The sequence below is a fragment of the Oreochromis aureus genome, linkage group 5 (genome assembly GCF_013358895.1).
Source record: "Oreochromis aureus strain Israel breed Guangdong linkage group 5, ZZ_aureus, whole genome shotgun sequence".
NCBI lineage: Eukaryota > Metazoa > Chordata > Actinopteri > Cichliformes > Cichlidae > Oreochromis > Oreochromis aureus.
This window is the reverse complement of record NC_052946.1, coordinates 26460424-26482608: the sequence shown is the minus strand read 5'-3', so window position 1 is coordinate 26482608 and position 22185 is coordinate 26460424. Positions and strand designations below refer to the sequence as shown.

At 43.3% G+C, this 22185-nt stretch overlaps 2 protein-coding genes across 4 annotated transcripts in view; both read right to left on the bottom strand.

The window, feature by feature from the left end:
• Nucleotides 1-3803: 3803 nt before the first annotated feature.
• LOC120440328 (filamin-B-like) lies at nt 3804-6692 on the bottom strand. 2 transcript variants are annotated; one of them, XM_039612657.1, is made up of 4 exons: nt 5611-6692; nt 4311-4455; nt 4047-4236; nt 3804-3966 (listed from the first exon to the last, which is right to left on the bottom strand). In XM_039612657.1, exons 1-4 carry the CDS (start codon nt 5766-5768, stop codon nt 3914-3916), a joined length of 546 nt encoding a protein of 181 aa, XP_039468591.1. In that variant the 5' UTR covers nt 5769-6692; the 3' UTR covers nt 3804-3913. The 2 variants fall into 2 exon arrangements, with proteins under 2 accessions (XP_039468591.1, XP_039468590.1); XM_039612656.1 differs by having other exon boundaries at nt 4047-4455.
• Nucleotides 6693-7598: 906 nt separating this feature from the next.
• LOC116330702 (filamin-B) overlaps nt 7599-22185 on the bottom strand; it is a 65700-nt gene continuing 51113 nt past the window's right edge. Inside the window, exons 29-49 of one of the 2 annotated variants that reach the window (XM_031753114.2) lie at nt 21118-21409; nt 20638-20791; nt 20371-20560; nt 20047-20294; nt 19084-19167; nt 17199-17304; nt 16577-16717; nt 16217-16345; nt 15959-16132; nt 15535-15693; nt 15236-15439; nt 14962-15114; nt 14757-14879; nt 13152-13418; nt 12767-12904; nt 12562-12677; nt 10638-10770; nt 10279-10455; nt 9861-10079; nt 9389-9595; nt 7599-9189 (exon numbers count right to left, since the gene is read on the bottom strand). In XM_031753114.2, the coding sequence (XP_031608974.2) occupies nt 9002-9189; nt 9389-9595; nt 9861-10079; nt 10279-10455; nt 10638-10770; nt 12562-12677; nt 12767-12904; nt 13152-13418; nt 14757-14879; nt 14962-15114; nt 15236-15439; nt 15535-15693; nt 15959-16132; nt 16217-16345; nt 16577-16717; nt 17199-17304; nt 19084-19167; nt 20047-20294; nt 20371-20560; nt 20638-20791; nt 21118-21409 (3602 nt within the window). In that variant the 3' untranslated portion in view covers nt 7599-9001. The remainder of the gene's footprint in view (nt 9190-9388; nt 9596-9860; nt 10080-10278; nt 10456-10637; nt 10771-12561; nt 12678-12766; nt 12905-13151; nt 13419-14756; nt 14880-14961; nt 15115-15235; nt 15440-15534; nt 15694-15958; nt 16133-16216; nt 16346-16576; nt 16718-17198; nt 17305-19083; nt 19168-20046; nt 20295-20370; nt 20561-20637; nt 20792-21117; nt 21410-22185) is intronic. The other variant, XM_039612750.1, reaches the window with a different exon arrangement.

Genomic DNA, 22185 nt, shown 5'->3' with positions numbered 1-22185 from the left:
CCTGGCTTTATGTTTAGGGTTGTTGTCCTGCTGGAAGGTGAACCTCTGCCCCAGTCTCAAGTCTTTTGCAGACTTCAAGAGGTTTTCTTCCAAGATTGCCCTGTATTTGGCTCCATCCATCTTCCCATCAACTCTGACCAGCTTCCCTGTCCCTGCTGAAGAGAAGCACCCCAGAGCATGATGCTGCCACCACCATATTTGACAGTGGGGATGGTGTGTTCAGAGTGATGTGCAGTGTTAGTTTCCGCCACACATAGCGTTTGCATTTTGGCCAAAAGTTCCATTTTGGTCTCATCTGACCAGAGCACCTTCTTCCACATGTTTGCTGTGTCCCCACATGGCTTGTGGCAAACTGCAAACGGACTTCTTATGGTTTTCTGTTAACAATGGCTTTCTTCTTGCCACTCTTCCATAAAGGCCAACTTTGTGCAGTGCACGACTAATAGTTGTCCCTATGGACAGATTCCCCACCTGAGCTGTAGATCTCTGCAGCTCGTCCAGAGTCACCATGGGCCTCTTGGCTGCATTTCTGATCAGCGCTCTCCTTGTTCGGCCTGTGAGTTTAGGTGGACGGCCTTGTCTTGGTAGGTTTACAGTTGTGCCATACTCCTTCCATTTCTGAACGATCGCTTGAACAGTGCTCTGTGGGATGTTCAAGGCTTGGGAAATCTTTTTGGAGCCTAAGCCTGCTTTAAATTTCTCAATAACTTTATCCCTGACCTGTCTGGTGTGTTCTTTGGACTTCATGCTGTTGTTGCTCCCAATATTCTCTTAGACAACCTCTGAGGCTGTCACAGAGCAGCTGTATTTGTACTGACATTAGATTACACACAGGTGCACTCTATATGTCATTAGCACTCATCAGGCAATGTCTATGGGCAACTGACTGCACTCAGACCAAAGGTGGCTGAATAATTACGCACACCCCACTTTTCAGTTATTTATTTGTAAAAAATGTTTGGAATCATGTATGATTTCCGTTCCACTTCTGACGTGTACACCACTTTGTATTGGTCTTTCACCTGGAATTCCAATAAAATTGATTCATGTTTGTGGATGTAATGTGACAAAATGTGGAAAAGTTCAAGGGGGCCGAATACTTTTGCAAGCCACTGTATAAAAAGTTATTAATATTTTTTTTATTCAACCATTGCTCATTTTTAATAACATTCATATAGTAATATAATCTTTAATGTAGGCTATATTATATTCTCAGTGTGAAATGACACTAGTCTCATAACTACATTAGCTAATTGATTTAATTGTGTATCTGTGTTGCTAATGGGAATAATTTTCAGCTTTCTAAAGTAAAAGTCAGACTATTCCCTTTAAAGGTTAATCACTTCTGGCTTTAGCGGGCTTCATGGCCTTTGTGGACTTTACAGATCTTGCTGCAGTCCATATAACCCAACAATGTGCGGCAAATGAGGGCTGTGTTCCTCCAATGGTGCTGGCACTGAAATGGGATACAAAAACCAAAAAGAAAAATTCAAAGACAAAAACCATCTGAAAAATCATGTAAGAGTGTGGACCGCGGAAGCCACCACGGCCCTACAAGACTGTTTTGATAACACGAATTGGAGTGTATTTGCAGAAGGATCAGACTTGGAGGGCCACACATCTGCCGTACTCTCATACATCAGCTTCTGTACTGAGAGCGTAACAACAACAAAGACTGTTAAAGTGTTCCCGAACCAGAAGCCATGGCTCAACAGTGAGGTGAGAGCCCTACTAAGAGCACGTGACAGCGCCTTCAAATCAGGAGACCAACAAGTCTACAAAGAGGCACGCCAATCTCTGGTTAAAGGCATAAAAGAAGCCAAGCGCAAATACAAACAGCGCATCGAGGAACACTTTAACACAAAGAACTCCAGAAACATGTGGCAGGGGATCAAGACACTCACTGGCTACAAAGACAGTTGCACACAAACCAACTCCCCAGACATCACCTTACCTGACACCCTAAACCATTTCTTCGCCGCTTTGACCAAGAAAACAGGGACACCATCACCCATCCTGCCATTACAGAGAGGGACGACGCCCCATCCAGCTGGAGCAGCACCAGGTCAGAGCCACACTGCGCAGAGTCAACGCGAGGAAAGCAGCTGGTCCTGACGGTGTAGCCGGTAGAGTGCTTAAAGCATGTGCAGACCAACTAGCAGAGGTTTTCACCACCATCTTCAACCTCTCACTGCTACAGTCTGTAGTACCATCCTGCCTTAAGTCACCCACCATCGTTCCAGTGCCCAAGAAGAACACAGTGAGCTGCTTGAATGACTATCGTCCAGTTGCTTTAACACCCATAATTGCCAAATGTTTCAAACAGCTCATCATGTCACACATTAAAGCTGCCATCCCTGCAAACCTCGATCCACACCAGTTTGCATACAGGGCAAACAGGTCGACAGAGGACGCCATAATAACAGCTCTTCACACAGCCCTCACACACCTGGACTGTAGTAACACCTATGTGAGAATGCTGTTTGTGGACTTCAGCTCTGCCTTCAATACAGTTCAACCCCACAAACTGGTTAATAAACTAAGCAACTTAGGACTCAGCAGCTCACTGTGCAGCTGGATACTGGACTTCCTGAGCAACAGACCCCAGAACGTAAGAATGGGAGAGCACACCTCCTCCACCCTCATTCTGAATGTGGGTGTCCCACAGGGTGTGTCCTCAGTCCCCTCCTATACTCACTTTTCACCCATGACTGTTCACCTATCCACACCAGTAACACCATTATAAAATTTGCTGATGACACCACTGTCATAGGACTGATCGACAACAACAATGATTCAGCGTACAGAGAGGAGGTTCAGCATCTGAAGCAATGGTGTGACGACAACAACCTGCATCTGAACACAGCCAAGACCAAGGAGATGGTGATCGACTTCAGAAGAACAAAGCGATCTGAGCACTCTACCCTCTACATTGATGGGGAGGAGGTAGAAAGGGTAGAAAGCTTCAAGTTTCTCGGAGTCCACATCTCGGCCGACCTTACCTGGTCCACAAACATCTCCCACCAGGTAGGGAAAGCACAACAAAGGCTGTACTTCCTCAGGAAACTACGTCAGGCTCAATTACCCCAAAGACTGCTAGTAAACTTCTACCGCTCCACCATTGAGAGCCTTCTGACTTACTGCTGCACACTCTGGTTCAACTGCTGCACTGCGGAGGACAAGAGGAAACTGCAGCGGGTGGTGAGGGCAGCAGAGCGGGCAATCGGCACCTCACTAACTCCCTCAGAGACATCTATACTGGCAGACTTCAGCAGAAAGCCAGCATCATCATTAAAGACCCCTCACACCCTGGACACTCACTTTTTCCCCTTCCCTCTGGTAAACGCTACAGGTCCATCAGGTCGAAGACAAACAGACTCAACAGAAGTTTTTACCCACAGGCTGTCAAACATGCCCTACCTCCACCCTGATTGGAGGATAACTGCACTGCCAACACTCATGGACATTACACCTTATTTATAAATCGTATTTCTGTTTATACTTCAATGCAAACAACACCCTACCTCTTTAAACTGTATTTATTATAACATTATTTAGTATAGTTCCAACAGCACCCCCCACTCAATGTGCAATATCACTGATCACACTGCACCTCTCAATGCACCTGCTAGTTAGATGGCATGTATGTGTATGTATATAGATGTAAGTGTGTATGTGGAAATATGTGTGTGTATGCATGTACGGATGCAAATATGTATATATACATATATGTATGTATGTGCGTGTATGTTTGCAGGTGTATGTATAACTTGTACATATCTTTCTTGTGTAAATGTAAATTTGTCATTGTGTAAATACTTACGCTATTGTGTACTTCACACACACGGAGAGATGCCAAACTGCCTTTCACTGTTCTTGTAACAGTGACAATAAAAAGCTATTCTATTCTATTCTATTCTAAATACATCTCCTCACCAAAAGCCAAAGTGGGATGCATGTCAGGACCTGGGGAAGGACACATTATATATAAATCAAATTGCTAAAACAATTAGATGCTTAATGTCAGACTCTCAGCAGTCACATACCACTCATGGCGCACCTGCTGGCAGCACCAGCTGATGTGGCATGGACTCTGTAGGGTGATGCTGGGATGTCATCACCTCCATATTTAATAATGATGGTGTACCAGCCTGCACAGTCGGGGACGTATGATACCCGGTATGTACCGTCACCGTTGTCATGGATGTTGGCCTGGTTATGTTTACCCCCCTGGTCCTGAAGAGGAAGGAACAGAAGTTAAAGTGAGATATCTGTTTTAGCGTGTGTATATAAGTGTGTCTGATACAGACTGTGATGAGCACGCTCAGTTGGCCCTGGCCACCATCTTTAGCATCAATGTTAAACTCAGCAGGAAATGTGGCAGAGACACTGCTGGTCAGCCCAGGGCCGCTGGCTCGTACTTTGCTGGCATCGTGAGTGGACAGAATCCAAAACCTGAAGAGACCGAAAGATCAGAGACAATCAGCAACAGTATGAACCACTGCAGCAACCAGATATCAAAAGGCCCAGATATTTTAGTTACAACCACCTGACCAGTTTATGCCAACTGGCAAGAGATATTTCTTTACTGGTCTCCGTTTAAATCCAGAATTTTATTTAAAATCCATGTCCTCACATACACGGTCCCAAATAATCAGTGTTCATCTTACCTTAAAGACCTGATAGTACCATATCACAGCATTAGAGTACTTCACTCTCACACTGCAGGCTTACTTGTTGTTCCTAGAATAATATAAGTAGAATTGGAAGCAGACCTTTCAGCTTTCAGGCACCTCCTCTGTGGAGCCAGCTCCCAGACTGGGTAAACAGAAACCCTCTCTACTTTTAAGATTAGGCATAAAACTTTGTCTTTGGCAAAGCTTATGGTTAGGGCGTGATCAGGTGACCCTGAATCCTCCCTTAGTTACGCTCCAATAGGTCTACATTTACGAGTTTCTTCTTCATTCACCTCGTGTTTATACCCCACTATACATTTAATCATTAGTTATTATTAATCTCTGGCTCTCTCCCACAGCATGTCTTGTGTCCTGTCTTCCTCCCCTCACCCATACTCAGTCACACCAGATGGCCGCCCCTCCCTGAGCCTGGTTCTGCAGGAAGTTTCTTCCTGTTAAGAGGGAGTTTTACCTTTGCATTGTTGCCTTACTCATAGGGGTTCATTTGATTGTTGAATAGACAAATGAGAAGCACAACCTCTAAATTAGTTAGTCATTACCACACACAAAAAAAGATTCTGATGCTGAACTTTTTACTGTCTAACTTGTGCCAAATTAAAAAAAAAAAATAATTTAATTTTAACCCAACCTCAAAATAAAATTTACAAAGAAGAAAAGACAGGACTTTGTACTTCATCCAATACTTAAAAAGGCCCAAAACATAGATCTTTGTCAGATGGCCGACAGACTAAACCCAGTGAGAATTAAGTCACCAAAGCAGGTAATAATAGTATCCTAACACTATCAATCATTTTTATTTTTCTCCTAAATCCCAACCCAGTAGATTTTTTGTTAGTACTCTCAGGGATATTGACCTTACTGGAGTCCACCACATCCTTTATTGGGAATTCCTGTAGACAGAAAAATTGGATACCTTTCTGGCTTGTCAGGAAGCTGGTGCCTCTCACTGGTCAGATCTTTGGAGACAGAGCATTCTGGATGGGCAGCATTTGGAGTCCCAGGAGCGTAAAAAACCACCCCCTTCATCTTGTTCCAGATGTTGTAAGTCAGGTTTCCCAGGTGCTTGGCCATATCTATAAGAGCTTTGAGACCAGCGGTGGATCATCCGTTGAGGGATACTGCTGGACACCTTTCAGTGTAGCTCTGTAGTTCTGCAGGAATGAGACATCTTTAGCTCTCAGCACTTCCTCTGCACCTCCTATCGTTTGTAAAAGAGCTGGCATCTCTCTGCTCAAAGCTGCAGTCTTCTCCTTTATCTTCTGACTCTTCTCTTGCTCTTCCTTCTTCAAAGCAGTGAGCCTGACCCTCTCTTCCTCATGTAGAAACTGGTGAAACTTCTTAAACTGCTCCTTGATCTGCTTCTCTATGTGTTGATCTTGGAATTTAATGCATTGCTGTGTTATATCAAAGTTTCCTTGCACTTTTTGTAAGACCTTCAGTTTGTCCTGTAATGGTTTCGGGGCTTTCTGAAGCTCTTTCTTGTGATCCTGCACAGTCTCATCAATGGGTTTGAACTTGTGGGTCGACGTGTGCTCTCGAATCACGACAGATGACACATGCTGGCTCCTGATGGTCCAGACAAAAGAGTTTGAGTTTCTCGTGGTGCAGACTGCACAGAACCTCAGACTCCACTGAAGCACTCGGATCCCTCTCCTGTAAGTAAGCTTCAGTGTGGTTCTTTAGGACAAAGTTACAGGGTGGGTCACTCTGTTCAGATATATTCTTACAGACTGGGCACTGCTGTTCCAGCTTCTGTGCCCAGCAGTTCTTCAGACACGTCTTGCAGAAGCTCTGGCTGCATATCAGGAAAACTGGATCCCTAAAGATGTCGTGGCAGACGGGACAGGAAAGATCCTCCTCGGACTGGAAAGACATCTTTTCTCAGAGAAGCTGAAAATACAGTTTTTCCTTGTCGTCTCTGTGTCAGTCTTCTGTCTTTAAGCTGAAGCTTCTCTCTTGCACTGCTTGTGCTTTTCTAAGAGGAAGAAGAAATTTCTGGTTTGGATAGCCAGATAAAGACTGCAGTTTAAACAGAACAAAGGTGCGTTTTACTGTTAACCAACAACTGAAAAATATTTAGATGGTAGATGTGTCACTTATTTATGTAATGTTTAACTGTGATTGCGAGGTACTGTCAGTCTGTCAGAGCTCGTTAATAGTACATCCAATGTGGGAGAAAGTTTGAAAACTAAAACTTGACATTCCTGGCAGTGCGTTTGCCTCAAACTTGTTTTATGATGCTTTTACCACAGCTCCCCCCCCCCACAAATATTGCTTTAGCAGTTTGAGGCGATCCACACCGAGCCATTTCCAGAATACATGAACCAATGAGATGTCCTGCTATAATAATTTGCTTTTTGTAAACCAAGTCTTTAGCTTTAAATGGCGCTGATAGATGAAGGTCATTATGCAGGGATTTCTTTAGCTCTGGGTGGAAAGATATTTAAAGAATGTTGTACTTAATTTGTAATAAATTGGTCCAAAAATATTAAAATATGTTTTCCAGCCATTTTTGTGACAGCAAATAATATTGAGGAAAGAAGATCCTGTTTATGAAAAATTTGTGGATTATGGGATATTGACAAAGTACAATGATCGTTTTTTGCTACAATGAGGAATTATTAGGTGCTTCAATAAAATTTAAACTTAAAACCCATTGTAAATAATAGATTTTTCTCTTGTCCCTCTATTCATTTGTAATCCTGCCCATTCTGGTCACTCCCTAACAAAAATCATAGCACCATAACCCTGCTATACAAAATAAAGCACACCAAAATTTGGCACTAAAGCCAGTCGTAAAAACGGCCTGCCAAATAAAAGGCAGCTTTCCACTTGACCACATTCCAATAAAACTGTAAGGCAGCTGGAGACATGACATCAATGAAATGAAACACTTAACTCTAACATCTTAACTGTTCTTTATTTTAATTATCAAATGTACATCATATCTCAGGGTTTAGTTTCACATTAAAACACCAATACAAAATGAGAAGTCTCCCCTTAAACCCCACATACAAAAAACAAAAAAACAAAAACCAAAAACAAAAAACACCCCACAACTTTCATCTCTTAAGTATCAAAAGTAGCAGTGATAAGGCAACAACATTAAATTCATGTAGATTTCCAGATTTACACACAAACTACAGTTCTGACTTTTAATTTTTCATCTTAGATCTGCTTTAAAATGTTTTTAATCAGAACCGAGTCAGATCTGCTCGTGTGAAAATACAAGAAGAAACAACAGAGAAGATAGAAGGACATCTAAACTCCAGCACATAATTAAGTAGTCTGTCAAACAGTGCAGGAAACAGTAGTGTGAAGGCAGCTTAAACAATCACTGACTCGTTATGGCAACCTTTAGTACACGCGGGACTCTGGCAGCTAGTTTAGGCGCAAGAAACATTAAACATCAGTAGTTGGCGTACAGTTTGACAGTTTAGTTAGTCTTGGAGTAAATTAATCAATGACACGAAAAAAAACAAAAAAACAAAAAGACAACTCCAGTTCCTTTTTTGAGATGTTTGTTTGAGATGATCACTTTTCTTTTTTACACAGTCGTTCAGTAATTTTGTTGAGAAAACGTTCTGCACAAACCTGGCGATAACCGCCCGGTTCCCAGCTAAACCAGCAGCATATTCTCTTCAACATGCAGTTAAACCATTAGGAAACCTCATGTCAAGTGTCTCTATAGTTCTGAGTTTTGTCCTGTGAAATTCCAGTTATGCATATATATTTTTGCACATAGGTATTTAAAAGCTTCGGATCCACTTGTTTCACTTCAAACTTAACATATTCAGTTCAACACAAGCTGATGTGCAGGTGGATGAACTACCTGTGTAAAACCAGCAAACGTTAATTCACGAATCTAGGATAAAAATTCAAGCGCAACATGAGCCAATTGAAAATTCCAGGGCAGTTTTAAATCGACAGATTTTAGATTTTTTACCTTCAGTCAGTTCAATCTAGTAAACTAGAGTACATCTACCATTTCGCTTCAATGATTCACTACCAGAAAAGTGTCTAAGAGTTCAAAGTCTCTATTCAGTGGTGCATTTATTTTCTCTAATGTTTTCTTTAATTCTGACATTTTTCTATATCAAGGAGAAACATTTCAAAATGTAAATGAGTTGCTTCAGAAAATCCTCAAAAATCATCTGATTTGAGCTGAAAACAAAGTTAGCAGAGAAAGCTTTGCTCAGCAGCTTGTTCACTGGACAGTTATTTGTAGTGCAGCTAATGTGTCTTTTAACTCAAACTGGGATGCAAAACGGCACAGGAGGAGAGACGGAAGGTTTCTTGGCTCATCAGGGGACGGTGACGTGGAAGGGGGAGCCAGGGATGTGGTCCTCACCCCACTTGACCACCAGGATGTAGTTGCCCCGTTCCTTCAGTACGTAGCTGACGTTGTACTGCAGGTTGCCCACGTGTTTGACCAGCACCTCCTCACAGGGGACCTGTGGGCCATGCACGCCCACCAGGAGCATGTTCTTACCTGGGAGGAGGTAGAAGAACAAAATGCAAGTGTAAAACTAATGATATCAGCTTTATCAATATTTGTTTTAAAAAGTATGACGGCAAATTAATTTTTAAATCTGTTAATTTTCATCTTTGGGAGTTTTAACCTGTGCGCTGAGGGCAAATACTTAAATTATTCTCTTAAAAGATGGCTTCTACATGCAGTTCCTCCTTACCTGCTTTGCTGCAGTCAACAGTGAAGTTGCTCTTCTGGCCCACAAAGGCCTTGCTCAGGCCAGCTCCTCGGCTCACCACCTTGCTTGCGTCAGAGTCACCCAGCCTGGGCATGGCGCTCTGCGTGAAGCTGCTGGATGCCCGAATTGCCGGATCCAGTGTCAGGGTCGATGTCTCGCTGGCGTTCGTTACATTCACAAGACGAGGACCTGAAAGGCAGAAAAAAAGTTTAACCTTACCATGTGGTGCAGGCAGATGAAACACTGGTGACAGAATAAGCAGCTTTCAACAACATTTTATGGCTATTTATTGTTAATGAACCTCTGCCAAAGAGGATATGTGACGTCTGCAGTTTTTGATCCCGTAGTTTATATTGCTTTAAAACCAGAATTTGGGCTTGGATGAACTTCAAAGTGATCCAAATCTGAATCAAGGAACTTTTGTAACCAACTTTAACTAAGAGCAGCATTTTACCTGTGACTTTGGCCTTGAAGGGACTCCCAGTGATGTGGTTTGGGCCTCCGTATTTAATGCTGATCAGGTAGTTTCCAGGTGCCATGGGAGTGTACTGCACCTTGTAGCCTTCAGGAACCTCCTGACAGTCCATCTTTACTTTTGATGGACCCTCGATGGTCACAGCCAAGGACCCAGGGCCTGCCTTAGTGTTGTTAATAATGAACTCTGACTGGGTACCTGCAAGATTTAAGGAGTGTGATGTTTTGTTATACAACTCCAAGCTGGTATATGTGAAACTTTATTGTAGAGGGGATATACTTAAAATTGAGCAGTGGATAAATCACACTGAACTTTGCTCAACTTTATGCTCTAAACAGGCTCACACCGGTTATGAAGTGAAAAATTTAAGGCTGCAGCAGGTCAAACAGTAACTCACCTGTTGTTCCCCTCTCCAGTCCTGATCCGTATGCTGAAACCAGACCAGGCTCTCCGGTCTGTCCTGGTTCGCCGACTCGGACCTGGAAAGGACTTCCAGGGATGTGAGAGCCATTGAATTTGACATCAATGGTGTGGACGCCATTCTCCCTGGGGATGAACCGGATAGCGTACTTGTCTAGAAGACAGTACAGAAGGGTCTGTTAGCTGCAGAGATTTCACAGTATGTGCCTTTGTCTTTACTGAAGTTTCCATAAATCCTCTGAAAATCACCTTTACAATTTAAAAAAAAAAAAAAAAAAAAAACCAGACAGGCGCGCACGCACACACACACGCACACACACACACACACACACACACCTCTTTCCAGCTCTGTGACGACACACTTCTCCAGAGCTCCAGAGGGACTGTGGACTTTGGCATCCATCTTGCCTTTGGCTCCATTTAGACGCACCGCAAAGGATGCTGGGTGATTCACCTTCAGACCAGACTCCTGTCGGTTTCGCACAAAGTCAGTGTACAGGACGGACATTTGACGAACAGGAAAAACTGAGAAAACATCTTAAACACTTGAACGCACACTTTGGTTTTTGAAGATCAGAGTGCTAAAAACAAATGACTTCAGTGCACATCCTCTGCTCTACTCTTACCTGAGCTCCACTTAGTGCAACTCCAGCAGACAGACTCAGAAAGGTTAGACAGTCAGTACATTAGTCTTATTATTAGTACAGTCTTAAAGGAACTTCTCAATATTAGAGTTTTAAAAGCTTAATATTTGCAGGCATTAGTTTTTTTGTGTTTTTTTTAAACAGATACTGTCATTACCTAGAGACAGCACAAAGAGCGGGACTTTAATAAAATAAAAATGACCCCGTTTGCGCCCTCTGGAGGAGAAACTATGTAATAAATCACTGCATAAAAGCCACGGTGACTTCTTTGGCATTTCTGACATTCATCACATGCAGATATGAGCTAAAAACCAAGAACACTACATAAATTAACATGTTAACATTAGTAACCGACGCTGGTATCATTTACTGTGTCAGTACAGGGGCAGATGAAATGTTTTAGAACACGACTGTTTTAGTATCCAGAGGCTCAGTACTTACACAAATCTATAGTATTGTTTTATTTAAAGGATGTGTGCCATATATACTGCCATATCTTAAGGTTTTAAAAGTCTGCATTAATTATTTAATATTACTATTTTATCAAATTGAAGGGAGGAAAAAAATGTCATAAAGCTGATCTACTTTTTGGTTTAAAGCGTTTCCATCTCCTTGGTCTTACAGCAGTGATTTATTATTCTCATTAAGAACCAAGATCTTTATCTGCTGTCTGAACTGCAAGAGCCAAAATGAACAAACATAAAATTATGCAGACTCAGAGCAGAAGAATGTCTAAAGCTACAGACAAAAACAAACTACAGTCTCTAAGAAGACAAGGAAGTCTGTCTGCTGCAGCTGGGACACCCGGGAGCTGATGAAACGGATGATTGTACTGTTAAAAGCCTTTAAATGAAACACAAGAGAAACACCAACAGTTCCACACCAGACAAAGCGAGGGCTGACCAGAGCCAGGCAAAACTGCACGGATGACTTCCTGACCACAGGTACCCAAACTCAGCCACTCTAAAGAGCCTTTTACTTTGATAACATTACATAATATATCTAGTACAAACATGTGAAACAGTGGCCATCCTTAAGATAAAATGCACATAAAACTCAATTTATAAAAAATTTCTTCATCGTCTATGTGATAAAGTCCTTCAACCCAGCAACCATCTGGAAGCTTTGCTGGGATGTCTGCCATTCAAACCCCAGTTATCATGTTTATACTGGAGTATCTAAAAGTCTACACCTGACAAACCCACACCTGTATTATAATTACATTAAATACTAAAAACTGAACACTTTCAAACAATTAATAAAAGCTAAACTGAAATGAGTAAACCCACTCAAGACACCAAGTGAACCTAAAGCGGATTGAACCCTTTTTTAGTCAAACTGGAAACTGCATGCGTTTGCCTGGCTGCGGTCATATCCATGAGACCAGTTGCATAAAGAACATTTAGTTTAACCTGAGTATCTGTGCTTTGAGGATCGACCGACTCGGGCTGTTTAAGATGGCGCTTCGAATCCAATTTAAAATGAATGATTAACAGCCCAAACCATTCGAGTCCTTGCTCTGCTAATGAAGTCACATTTTTATGCAACTGTGCCTCATCAGAGCCCTTTAATCAAGCAGGGCAGGCTGGGTGTGGAGGTGTCTCCTCGTGCCTCACCTGAAGGCCCGCAACAGAGAGGCGACGGGCGTCGTTCACTGGAGCGACAACAGGAACCAGGTAGGGGCTGTCGGGTATGTGCTGGTCGTTAAACTTCACCGAAACCTCATAATCACCTGGAAAAGGAGGCGGGAAGAAGGAAACTCAGTCTAACGCATCAACAAACAGCCAACAGGTAAACCGTGAGCGTGTGCGAATCATCTACCAGGCTCCTGAGCAACGTAAGAGATGCCGCAGGATCCGTCTTTGCGGTCATCGAAGGAGATCTCAGCCCTGCTGGGTCCCTCCACGGCAACTGACAGACCACCAGCTCCTGCCTCTCTCGTCCAGATCGTGAATTCAGCTGGTGAAAAGATACAAGAAAAATGAAACTTCATAAGACACAGATCCTTCTCCATCGGTCCACATTTTAAAAGTACTTGTGTAAAAACCAATGTAGCACTGTGTGAACTTTATTTATTGTGAAACTGCAGCTGTTTGTGGTTTTGCTTTTCGACAACAGTGTTGCCCTGTGGTAGGAACAGGATGAGTTTCTTTAATTTTGACATTTAATGGACATCAGACTTTTGGATCAGGTGTTCTGTGCGTACCTGGCTCTCCTGCCAGTGCTCCCTCCAGTCCTGGACCTCCGGCCTTCACCTTGCCAGCCCCGCCCTCTCCCAGCGGCCCCACAGTGAACTGGAAGGGGCTACCCGGCACGTGCACGCCCCTGTACTTCACACTCACGCTGTGCACGCCCATCTCTGTGGGCACGAAGCGCACACAGTAGGCGTCGTTACCAGTGGCCACGAGCTCGGCTGGCTGACTGGCTCCAGAGGGGGAGGTGACCTCAGCAGTGACGTCCTGCATGTCGATCGCTGAAAAGAGGAAAGAGGCATTTACTTTTGTGTGCATTTGTTGACGGATTCACCACATGATCATGCATAAACTTGTTATTTTAATTGTTATTCAGATCAAAGCTGTAACAAACCAGAACTTGTTGTTCTAACAGTAAGAGGGGGACACGCATGGCAAATGAGAAAAGGCTGCAAAAGGAAATTTAATTCAAATTAAACTGTGCTACGACCTCCGAGACATAATCAGAAGCAACAAGGTCCTTCATACAGTGAACGACTGATTGTTTGCACAGTGTAAACTTTACCATCCAGTTCACAACTTACAGATCAAATGCAACTGTGCAAGTTACCCAAGAACACCTGCCTTGAGGGTCACAAGGGTTGCTTTTATATCTTTTTAACTAGTTGTCTTTATCAAAATTGTAACACAAAAATAAAAACTAAAGTTCCCCTAATCTTATACTGGCGCTGCTGTAGGTAGGAGCAGCCAAGAACTCCTTCCTTGTTGTGTGTGATAAAAAAAAAAAAAAAAAAAACTGTCGCAAAACAAACTGATAAAAGACGAGGTGGAATCTCTTTCATGCCCACTTAAAAAAAAAAAATAATAATAATAAAGCAGTTAAAGCTAGTTTTACAACGCACCCTCCACCCTAGCACTGCGTCCCAAATAGGGGGCATCAACAACCCAAACACCCCTCACTGCTCTGGCTCCCCTTGCCAGCACCAGACCGGAGAGGCCAGAGACTAGCCGGACGCAGCCAGGAGACAGGTTCTGATTCCGGGTAGCAGCAGAGGAATGAGTCATGGGAACACTGGATCTTCCAGACCACCAGAGAGAGCAGTAGGAGCGGTAGGTGGTGTGAGAAAGGAGCTGCCGAGACAGGACGAGGAGGAACCAGCTCACTGGAGGAAAAAGAGGAGGAAGAGAGCATACGGAGGAAGAGAGCATACAGAGGAAGGGAAAGGATTGAGGGGTATGAGAAGGGAACAAGGCAGTAGAGGAGGAAACGAGGAGAAGCTGAGGAGAAGAAGAGACATGATTGACGAGAGAAGAAAAAAGGAAAAGATCGATGAAAGATAAGAGACAGATGAGTGAAAAGTTCTCATAGAAAGGGAATGACAGAACAGGGAAATAAGAAAAGTTAAATGTCAAAGAGACTACAGTCAGCACAGAGCAGCAGTGAGGAAAAACCGGAAAAAGCTAAAGTTTCAGACAGAGAGCAGCTCTGATCTACTTAAAGAGACAGCCTTGGGGGGAAAAAAAAAAAAAAAAAAAAAAAAAAATCTGTTTCTATTTTTCCTAAAGTTTGTGTTACACACACGCAACATCATGAACAAAGGCACCAAATGTCTGTGTACCTGGTATCTTTAAGCTGAGGTCGCACACACTCCCGACGCTGGCGACAGACGCCGCCTTCTGTCGTCTGGTGATGCTCTCCCGAATACGACCTTCACCCGTCACCCGCACCGTGAACGGGCTTCCTGTTGACGCCACACGTTCGTTAAGTTGCACGCTTCATTAGAACACTGAAACTGTTTTTCAGCTACTTTTTCTCCTCTCTACCTGGCACGTGCTCCTCAGCGAAGCGGATTGAGACGATGTAGTTTCCAGGTTCGGTCGGGCAGTAAGTGACTCTACAGGTCCCGTCCTCCATGTCCTCTGTTTGGATGTCTACCTTACTTGGACCTTCAATGGACAGAGCCAGACCGCCATAACCTGGAAACAGATCGCACAGATCGCCATCATTGGCATTGACGTCATTAATAGTGCTTGAAAGTAAGAATTATGAGTTTATATCAGAAAATAAATGCATTGTTTAGAACGGGCTGACACTGACCTGCCTCCCGCGTGTCGACTATAAAGCTGGCGTTGTTGAAGGTGGTTCCCTGGACGAGGCCGTCACCGTGAGCTTTGACTCGACTGGCGTCGCCAATCTCAGACTGGACGACCATGATGGTGATGGGACTGTTGGCGACATGACGACCATTCTTCAGGATGCTGACCTTATGCTCGCCCACTTCCCGGGGGATGAAGGAGATACCTGTGAGGAGGAGAAAAGAGTTGAAGGCGAGAGGAGCAATTTCGGTAAATGTTGTACTATTTTATTTTTCTAAAATGTGCCTTTGTGGATCTTACCGATGTGGTTGTTGGCCATCCTCTTCAGCAAGCAGGGCTCGTCACGTCCAGAGGGCGACCTGATGCTGGCGCTGAGCAGGCTGAGGTCCGTCTCATTGATGTCCAGAGAGAAATCTGCAGCCGAGCCCAGTTTGACCTGAGAGCGCCGCTGGTTGTCCTCTGAAAGACGAACAGAAGCAAGAAGGTAAAGTGTTAGATGATAAAATATAGCAAACCCAGAGGAGACAACGGTGGGTAAATTATTGAGATGAGAACTGTAAAAACTAATTTCTTTAATGTTTTTTAAAAAAAAATCTGAATTTATGTCTACATCAGTAGCAAAATAATCATTTGTCTAAACAAGCTCAACTTTTTTAAACAAGTGAGCTAACAAGCTACAGTGCTAGACAGTTTACAGTACTAATATTTTGCATTGGTGCCTGACCGGTGATCCTGGCGGTGAACGGGCTGCCAGCGATGTGCTCGTCATTGTATTTGACCAGGATGTTGTAGTCTCCTGGCAGCGTGGGCAGGTAGCTGACGGTGCAGGTCCCGTCTTTATTGTCCACACAGCTGATCTCCGCTTTGGACGGACCCTCGATAGCCAGGTCCAGACCTCCTGGACAGACAGGCGTGGTCAGCGAGACTGAACTGAGTCAAAACAGACTGTTAAATAATGAAAAATAAAATGTATAATCCGTACCTTCGGAGGCGTCCTCTGTGAAGACTGTGAAGGTAGCTAACTTGTTGGCGACACCATAACTCAGACCAGGACCGTAGGCTGTGACGTTGGGACTGCTGGCATGATTCACATAGAACTGAAGGGGAGATTCTGCAACACATATAGTTAACCTAAGTACAGCAAACTAAGTTTGCAGTAGCAGTAATAATACTGTGAAATTCATGAGCCCTCAGTAAACCCAACCAGCCACTTCAGAACTCAATTCAGACACCCCGCCAAGATTTACCCCGACAAACTGAGGCCCCTGTGAGCAGCAGGCTGTAGTTCTCACTATAAGGGTTCTAATCATGGTGCTAATGTCACATGAGTGTACGTGTTTACCTGGGATGTGTGTGCCGTTGTATTTGATGTGCATCTCGTGCAGACCGGCCTCAGTAGGAGAGTACTGCACTGTGACCGTCCCATCCAGGTTGTCTGTGATGAGAGGCTGAGCGGATTTACCTGAAGGCATCAACACCTCACCTGTAAGAAAAATTTCTTGATTAGCCATTTTTGTAATGGAAGAGTCAGACTGTCCATTTATTGGTCAGTGTCTTAAACTCTGATCTATTCCACTTTAACATATTAGTTTGTACAGACTGTGTCATTTCTAATAACTAAACTGATTATATTAACCCATGAATGTCTCAGCCACATTTCATTTTACTGGTAACTAACATCTGTCGATTCACACAAAAAATGTATTTACTGCTGCAGCTGGCAGAGTAAGCAGTTTTTGTACTGCAGAGAAACCCAGAAAGCTGAAAAATGTGTCCGTTAGCCTCTGCTGATCTGAATGAATTACATTTGTGTTTAATCATTACCGTGTGCAGTGAAGTTTTAACTAACTTATAAAATTTTTTCTAGAATGGCTGGTGCTTTTTTGTTATGATAAAACCTTATGTCTCTCAACACCTCAAATAAGCACAAATTCACTGAGACCATCCATCCCTTTCTTCCTTACCAGTGATTTCTCCCTTCCTGAATGCGAAAGGAATCACCATGTCGAAAGGTCTGAAGCCACTGCCGTTAACACTCGCACCATCTGGCTGGTAGCTTTCCGACTTCACCTGAATACAAGACAGGCAGAAAGACAGACTTTAGCATGCCAGTGAAGGGGGGAAATGTTCTCAGCAACCTGAAATGCAAACATGCTGCCTCCAAGCCCTGCCCACACAAGGGCATCCTGAAAAGGAGTTGTGCAATGAAGGAAGGATGAGGAAGGAAGAAGTGGATGACTGTGATGATGGGGTGACTCTGTGATGCAGCCACAGTGATGAAGAGTGCACCAAGAAAGAAGAGGAGCAGAGGTTACCACCACAACAGCCCCCCCCTCCCTCAAAAACACCTTTTTGCAATGCATCTCGCACACAAGTGGTTCGTTTCATGATGATGTTAGAAGTTTGCTGCGATCCCATTGGCTAAGACAAAAAGTGAAGCGATGGCATGGAGGAAAGAAAGTGTTCGAGTGAGTACACTAAGGAGTGCAGTGAGAGAGGAGTTAAGTGTTCAACCAGCAGCCATTCACCTGCAACAGAGAGGGTGTGTGTCTGTGGGAATATAAAGTGTATTATATAAATACTGTCCTCCAAACAGTGGAAAAGACAACCTAAACCACACACTGCAGCACAGCCTTAACCAACCCTGGGGCCTGCACTACAAGGCAGGTTCAACATTCCTAGGATTTCTCTCTTATCTGGTTCAAGCCATCCTAACACAGAGCGATCAGACGACGCGGTCACATGAAGATGGACAGGTCTTAAGAATAAAGCCTATTTCAAAGGATGAAAGCTCTCAGCTGTCAACAGATTTATCAGTATCAACTCTACAATTACAATTGTATATTATATTATCTGCATCATAAAAGGAACATGGTGATATTTTATGCTATGAGTGCAAGTGAAGTATTAAAAACAAATGAAACAATAACTGTGCTGCCATTTTAGGTTGAGCCACAAATCCTGCTTCGTAGTACAGATCTGAGCCCTGCACCCAGGACACACAGCAACAATACCCATTCAAATTAATCAATAAAGTTTATTTAAATTATAGGCCCCCCAAAATACAGCAGTTTCCTTCCCCTTTCTTAGGCTGTGGTACAGTAAAATGTACTTTAAAGTGCACCCAGTTTAAAGCGTTAAAGATCTATTAACAGCCATCACCTTAGAAACAATCAGCAGCACTAAAAGGCACTCAGTGATAACTTAATAACTTTAAAATGTTTACTGCTCTGTGCACTAAAATCACCAGATTTACAATTTTCTAGAGCATTTCTGTTATCCTCATTCCAACACTGTTACCGTTATAATTTTCTGCTCTTCAGAGATTTTTTACAATCACCATTTTATTATTATCATCTGACAATGGAGTAGGTGACACTCATAGGGATCATTTTTAGTAGAAAAAGTCATGACGTGTGGGTTAACTGACCAAGTGGATATCCAGTTTCATGTGACCGCTGATCCAATATCAGGCTAAAGGAATCCAGATAATAGAAAGATCCCTGTTTGAATAACTTTGTAGTACAGAGCTCAGGTGAGCTGAAGAACAATATCTATAAGCTTACTGACAGACCTGCACCTCCAAAGAGCTTCTAAAACATCTGATTTCTTTTGCAGCTCACTCAACTTAAAGACTAGAGTCAGTGATTATGCCCAAACTGGTAAGATGTAACCCTCCCCATTACCATTATTATTCAAATCATGAACCAATTAATGTTTCTAACCCCAGTTTAAGGCCAATTGTCCTGCTGCAGAATAAAGTTGGAATCAGATGTCTCAAAAGGACACTAACGATCTGCTGAAGGGCTTAAAACATGTGTAAGTGTGTAAGAGTGTGTAATGGGGTACCCATGGCTTGAAGCCAGCCCCAGGGGGAGCGGCCCGTTGCTGTAGAGATGTCTGCCCTTTCATCATGGGTACCTCATCAGTAGCCTGGTGACATGACAGTAAGGATTAACACATCTCACACAACCAGTCAGTCAATCCATGTAAATATATATGTGGGAGTCTCTTTACACAAGTCCATAGTTCTGTTTGGAGTGGAAAACAAACACCTGCGATCACCACCAGCAGTTTCCATTAATGACTAGAAACAGCTTACATGTTCTGTCCTTATTAGCAAGAAATGACATCAAGTTCTCATATTTCCACCCACTTATCAGGCTGGAATCAACTTTTTAGGAATATAAGGGAAGAACAGCATCAATTTCCACCTATATTTTTGTTGCCCCCCATTTTTGAGGAGCTTTTGAGGATATTAATTTCTAATTAGTTATGCAAGTTTCTCTAAAGCAGAGCCATTATGCATTTGGCCTTTATTGTCCAGCCAAAAATTTAGGCATCAGACTGCTCTAAACACCATCTGATATGTCGGATATCCCTGATATGGTATGGCCAGGCTCCGGCTGTAAGCACAAAAGCATTTTTTTTTTTTTTTTTTTTTTTTTTTTTTATCCACTTAAATCTTAGTCTTCACATCTGATCACATCAGAGTTCAAGAAATGCCATTTATCTGTCTGTGCAGCCTAAAGACAGACGCTTTTGCTAAAACTGAAATGCATATCAGTTAAAATAAAATTACTTCCACTGTGACATGACTTTGTGGACAAAATGATCACTCCCACACAAACGCAAGGAAAGACGATGAAAGGCCCAATTTGACGAGCAGGAAAAAACAAACAAAACAGTCAAACTAAGATGAGGTTAATCAGTGTACAAGGACATGTTTGATACTCTGAAAGCAGTTGACTTGGTCATCCAAAGTGTTCAAAATGGGTGGGCGGAGTTGTCTAATATGCATTCTCTTCTCACCGTGACTTTGAAGGGACTGCGTGGGATGTTTTCCCCTCCAAAGCGGACGTAGATGACGTAGTTCCCAGGAGCTGGTGCAGTGTAGAAGATGTCAAAGGTGCCATCTTCATTCTCCAGCACCTCGGCCTCCACCTCGGTGCCATCGGGCTGAACCACCACACAGCTCACTTTCCCTTTACCAGCACCCTTTGCATTCACTACCAGACCCAGCTCCTCACCAATGGCCACAGTGGGACCCACACCTGAACCTGGGTGGAGGACATGTTGTGAATTAATCAAACTGCTAAAAATAAATGAGACTCCTGTCAGACTCTGATCACATACCGCTCACGGTGCACTTGCTGGCATCACCAGTTGCTGTAGCACGGACTCTGTAAGGTGATGCTGGGATGTCATCGCCACCATATTTTATAACGATGGTGTACCGGCCAGCACGGTCAGGGACGTATGATACCCGGTATGTACCGTCACCGTTGTCATGGATCGTGGGCTGCTTAGGTTTACCATCCTGGTCCTGAAGAGGAAGGAAGTGAAGAACAGTCAGTGCGGGGTCTACTTTAGTGTGTGTATGCTTATGTGTGTGATACTGACCGTGATGAGCACGCTCAGTTGGCCTTGGCCAGCGTCTTTAGCGTCGATATTGAACTCAACGGGGAAGCTGGCGGGGACGCCGCTGGTCAGCCCGGGGCCGCTGGCTCGTACTTTGCTGGCATCATGAGTGGGCAGAACCCGAAACTTGAAGGGACTAAAAGATCAGAGACAGTACAGACTGATCAACAACAGTATGAACCACAACAGCAAGCAGATATCAAAGGGACAAAAATTACCAGTGATAGAGTAATACAGTGTTCACCTTTGGCTGTTACAGTGAATCAACACAAAAGGTCTGCTTTTCATGCATTTTTATCTGGTTAATCAGTCACTGTAGTTTCATATAATCTTAAATTTAGCTAAAGTTCATGATTTGAGGTGTCAGCAGTTCAATTAAAACAAACCAGAACAAATCAAATTTATACATTTTCACAAAAGTTGCCCGACTCCTTCTGTTGCTGTGCCGTTACAGCTGTGTACCTGTGTGGGACGTCCTCCTCAGCATACTTTACAGCCACTGAGTACGGTCCCTCCACAGACGGCGTGTAGGACACTGTGTGAGTCCCGTCTCCATTATCAGTCACTTCTACAGGCTCTGCAATGCCTTTGGGAGCAGTGACTGCCACAGCCAGGGGCGCCACGCCGGCCTTCCTGCAGTCCACTGTGAAGGATTGCGGGATATTGGCCCTGACTCCTGACGCCACTCCAGGACCAGAAACTTTGACCTTACTAGAGTCCACCACATCTTTAACTGGGACCTTAAAGGGACTCCCTAAGTACAAAAAAATAAATTCTGTGTAAACACAGCTAGCAAGACTCATAATTGAAAGATTTGAACCTCTTTGCAATAATTTAGAAATGTTATTACACAACATGTCCAGCAGAGCATGCTGTTTGACACTTTGTTTGCAGCACATGCAGCAGAAACACATCACAGACATGTAGACAGATGTGCAGAGTGAAGCCACCTCTTAATAAAATGCACTCCTAGATACTTGATAATTGTCTGACAACATGTCTGTGAATGACTCAACAAATGCAAAGTTAGAGATAACAGTGCTGCAGTATCTGCTGAATGACTCTGCAGAACCGCAGTCATCTCAAAAAAGTTGTCAAACAAAGAAACATGAGAACTTTTCAGACCACAGTCAATGAAATTTACAACTCTGTGACATCTTTAAAACATTAAGCCAAAACACTCAACATGTCTTCAAACAAGCAATAACAGCATTTTTGTAACGTCAACTAAACATCAACTGTACCTTTTATCATTAGCATCTGTTTATAGGTACAAATGAGAGAAAAGGCAACATAGTGTTAGTGACATTAAAGCCCTTTAAGAGATGAACACATGTGAGACAGCTTAGCGAAGCTGTGCTAAATTAGTTGTGCCTTCTCACATTACCAAAATTAAGTCTGATTAAATTCTTCTCTCTTTCTGTTGTCAACAAATCTCAGAAAACTGACCAAAACCATCTGGATCTAGTTTCTGTTTATCTATGCCACAGAGCTCCACTGTGGTCCAGAAATACTGATCTTTCCACCGTT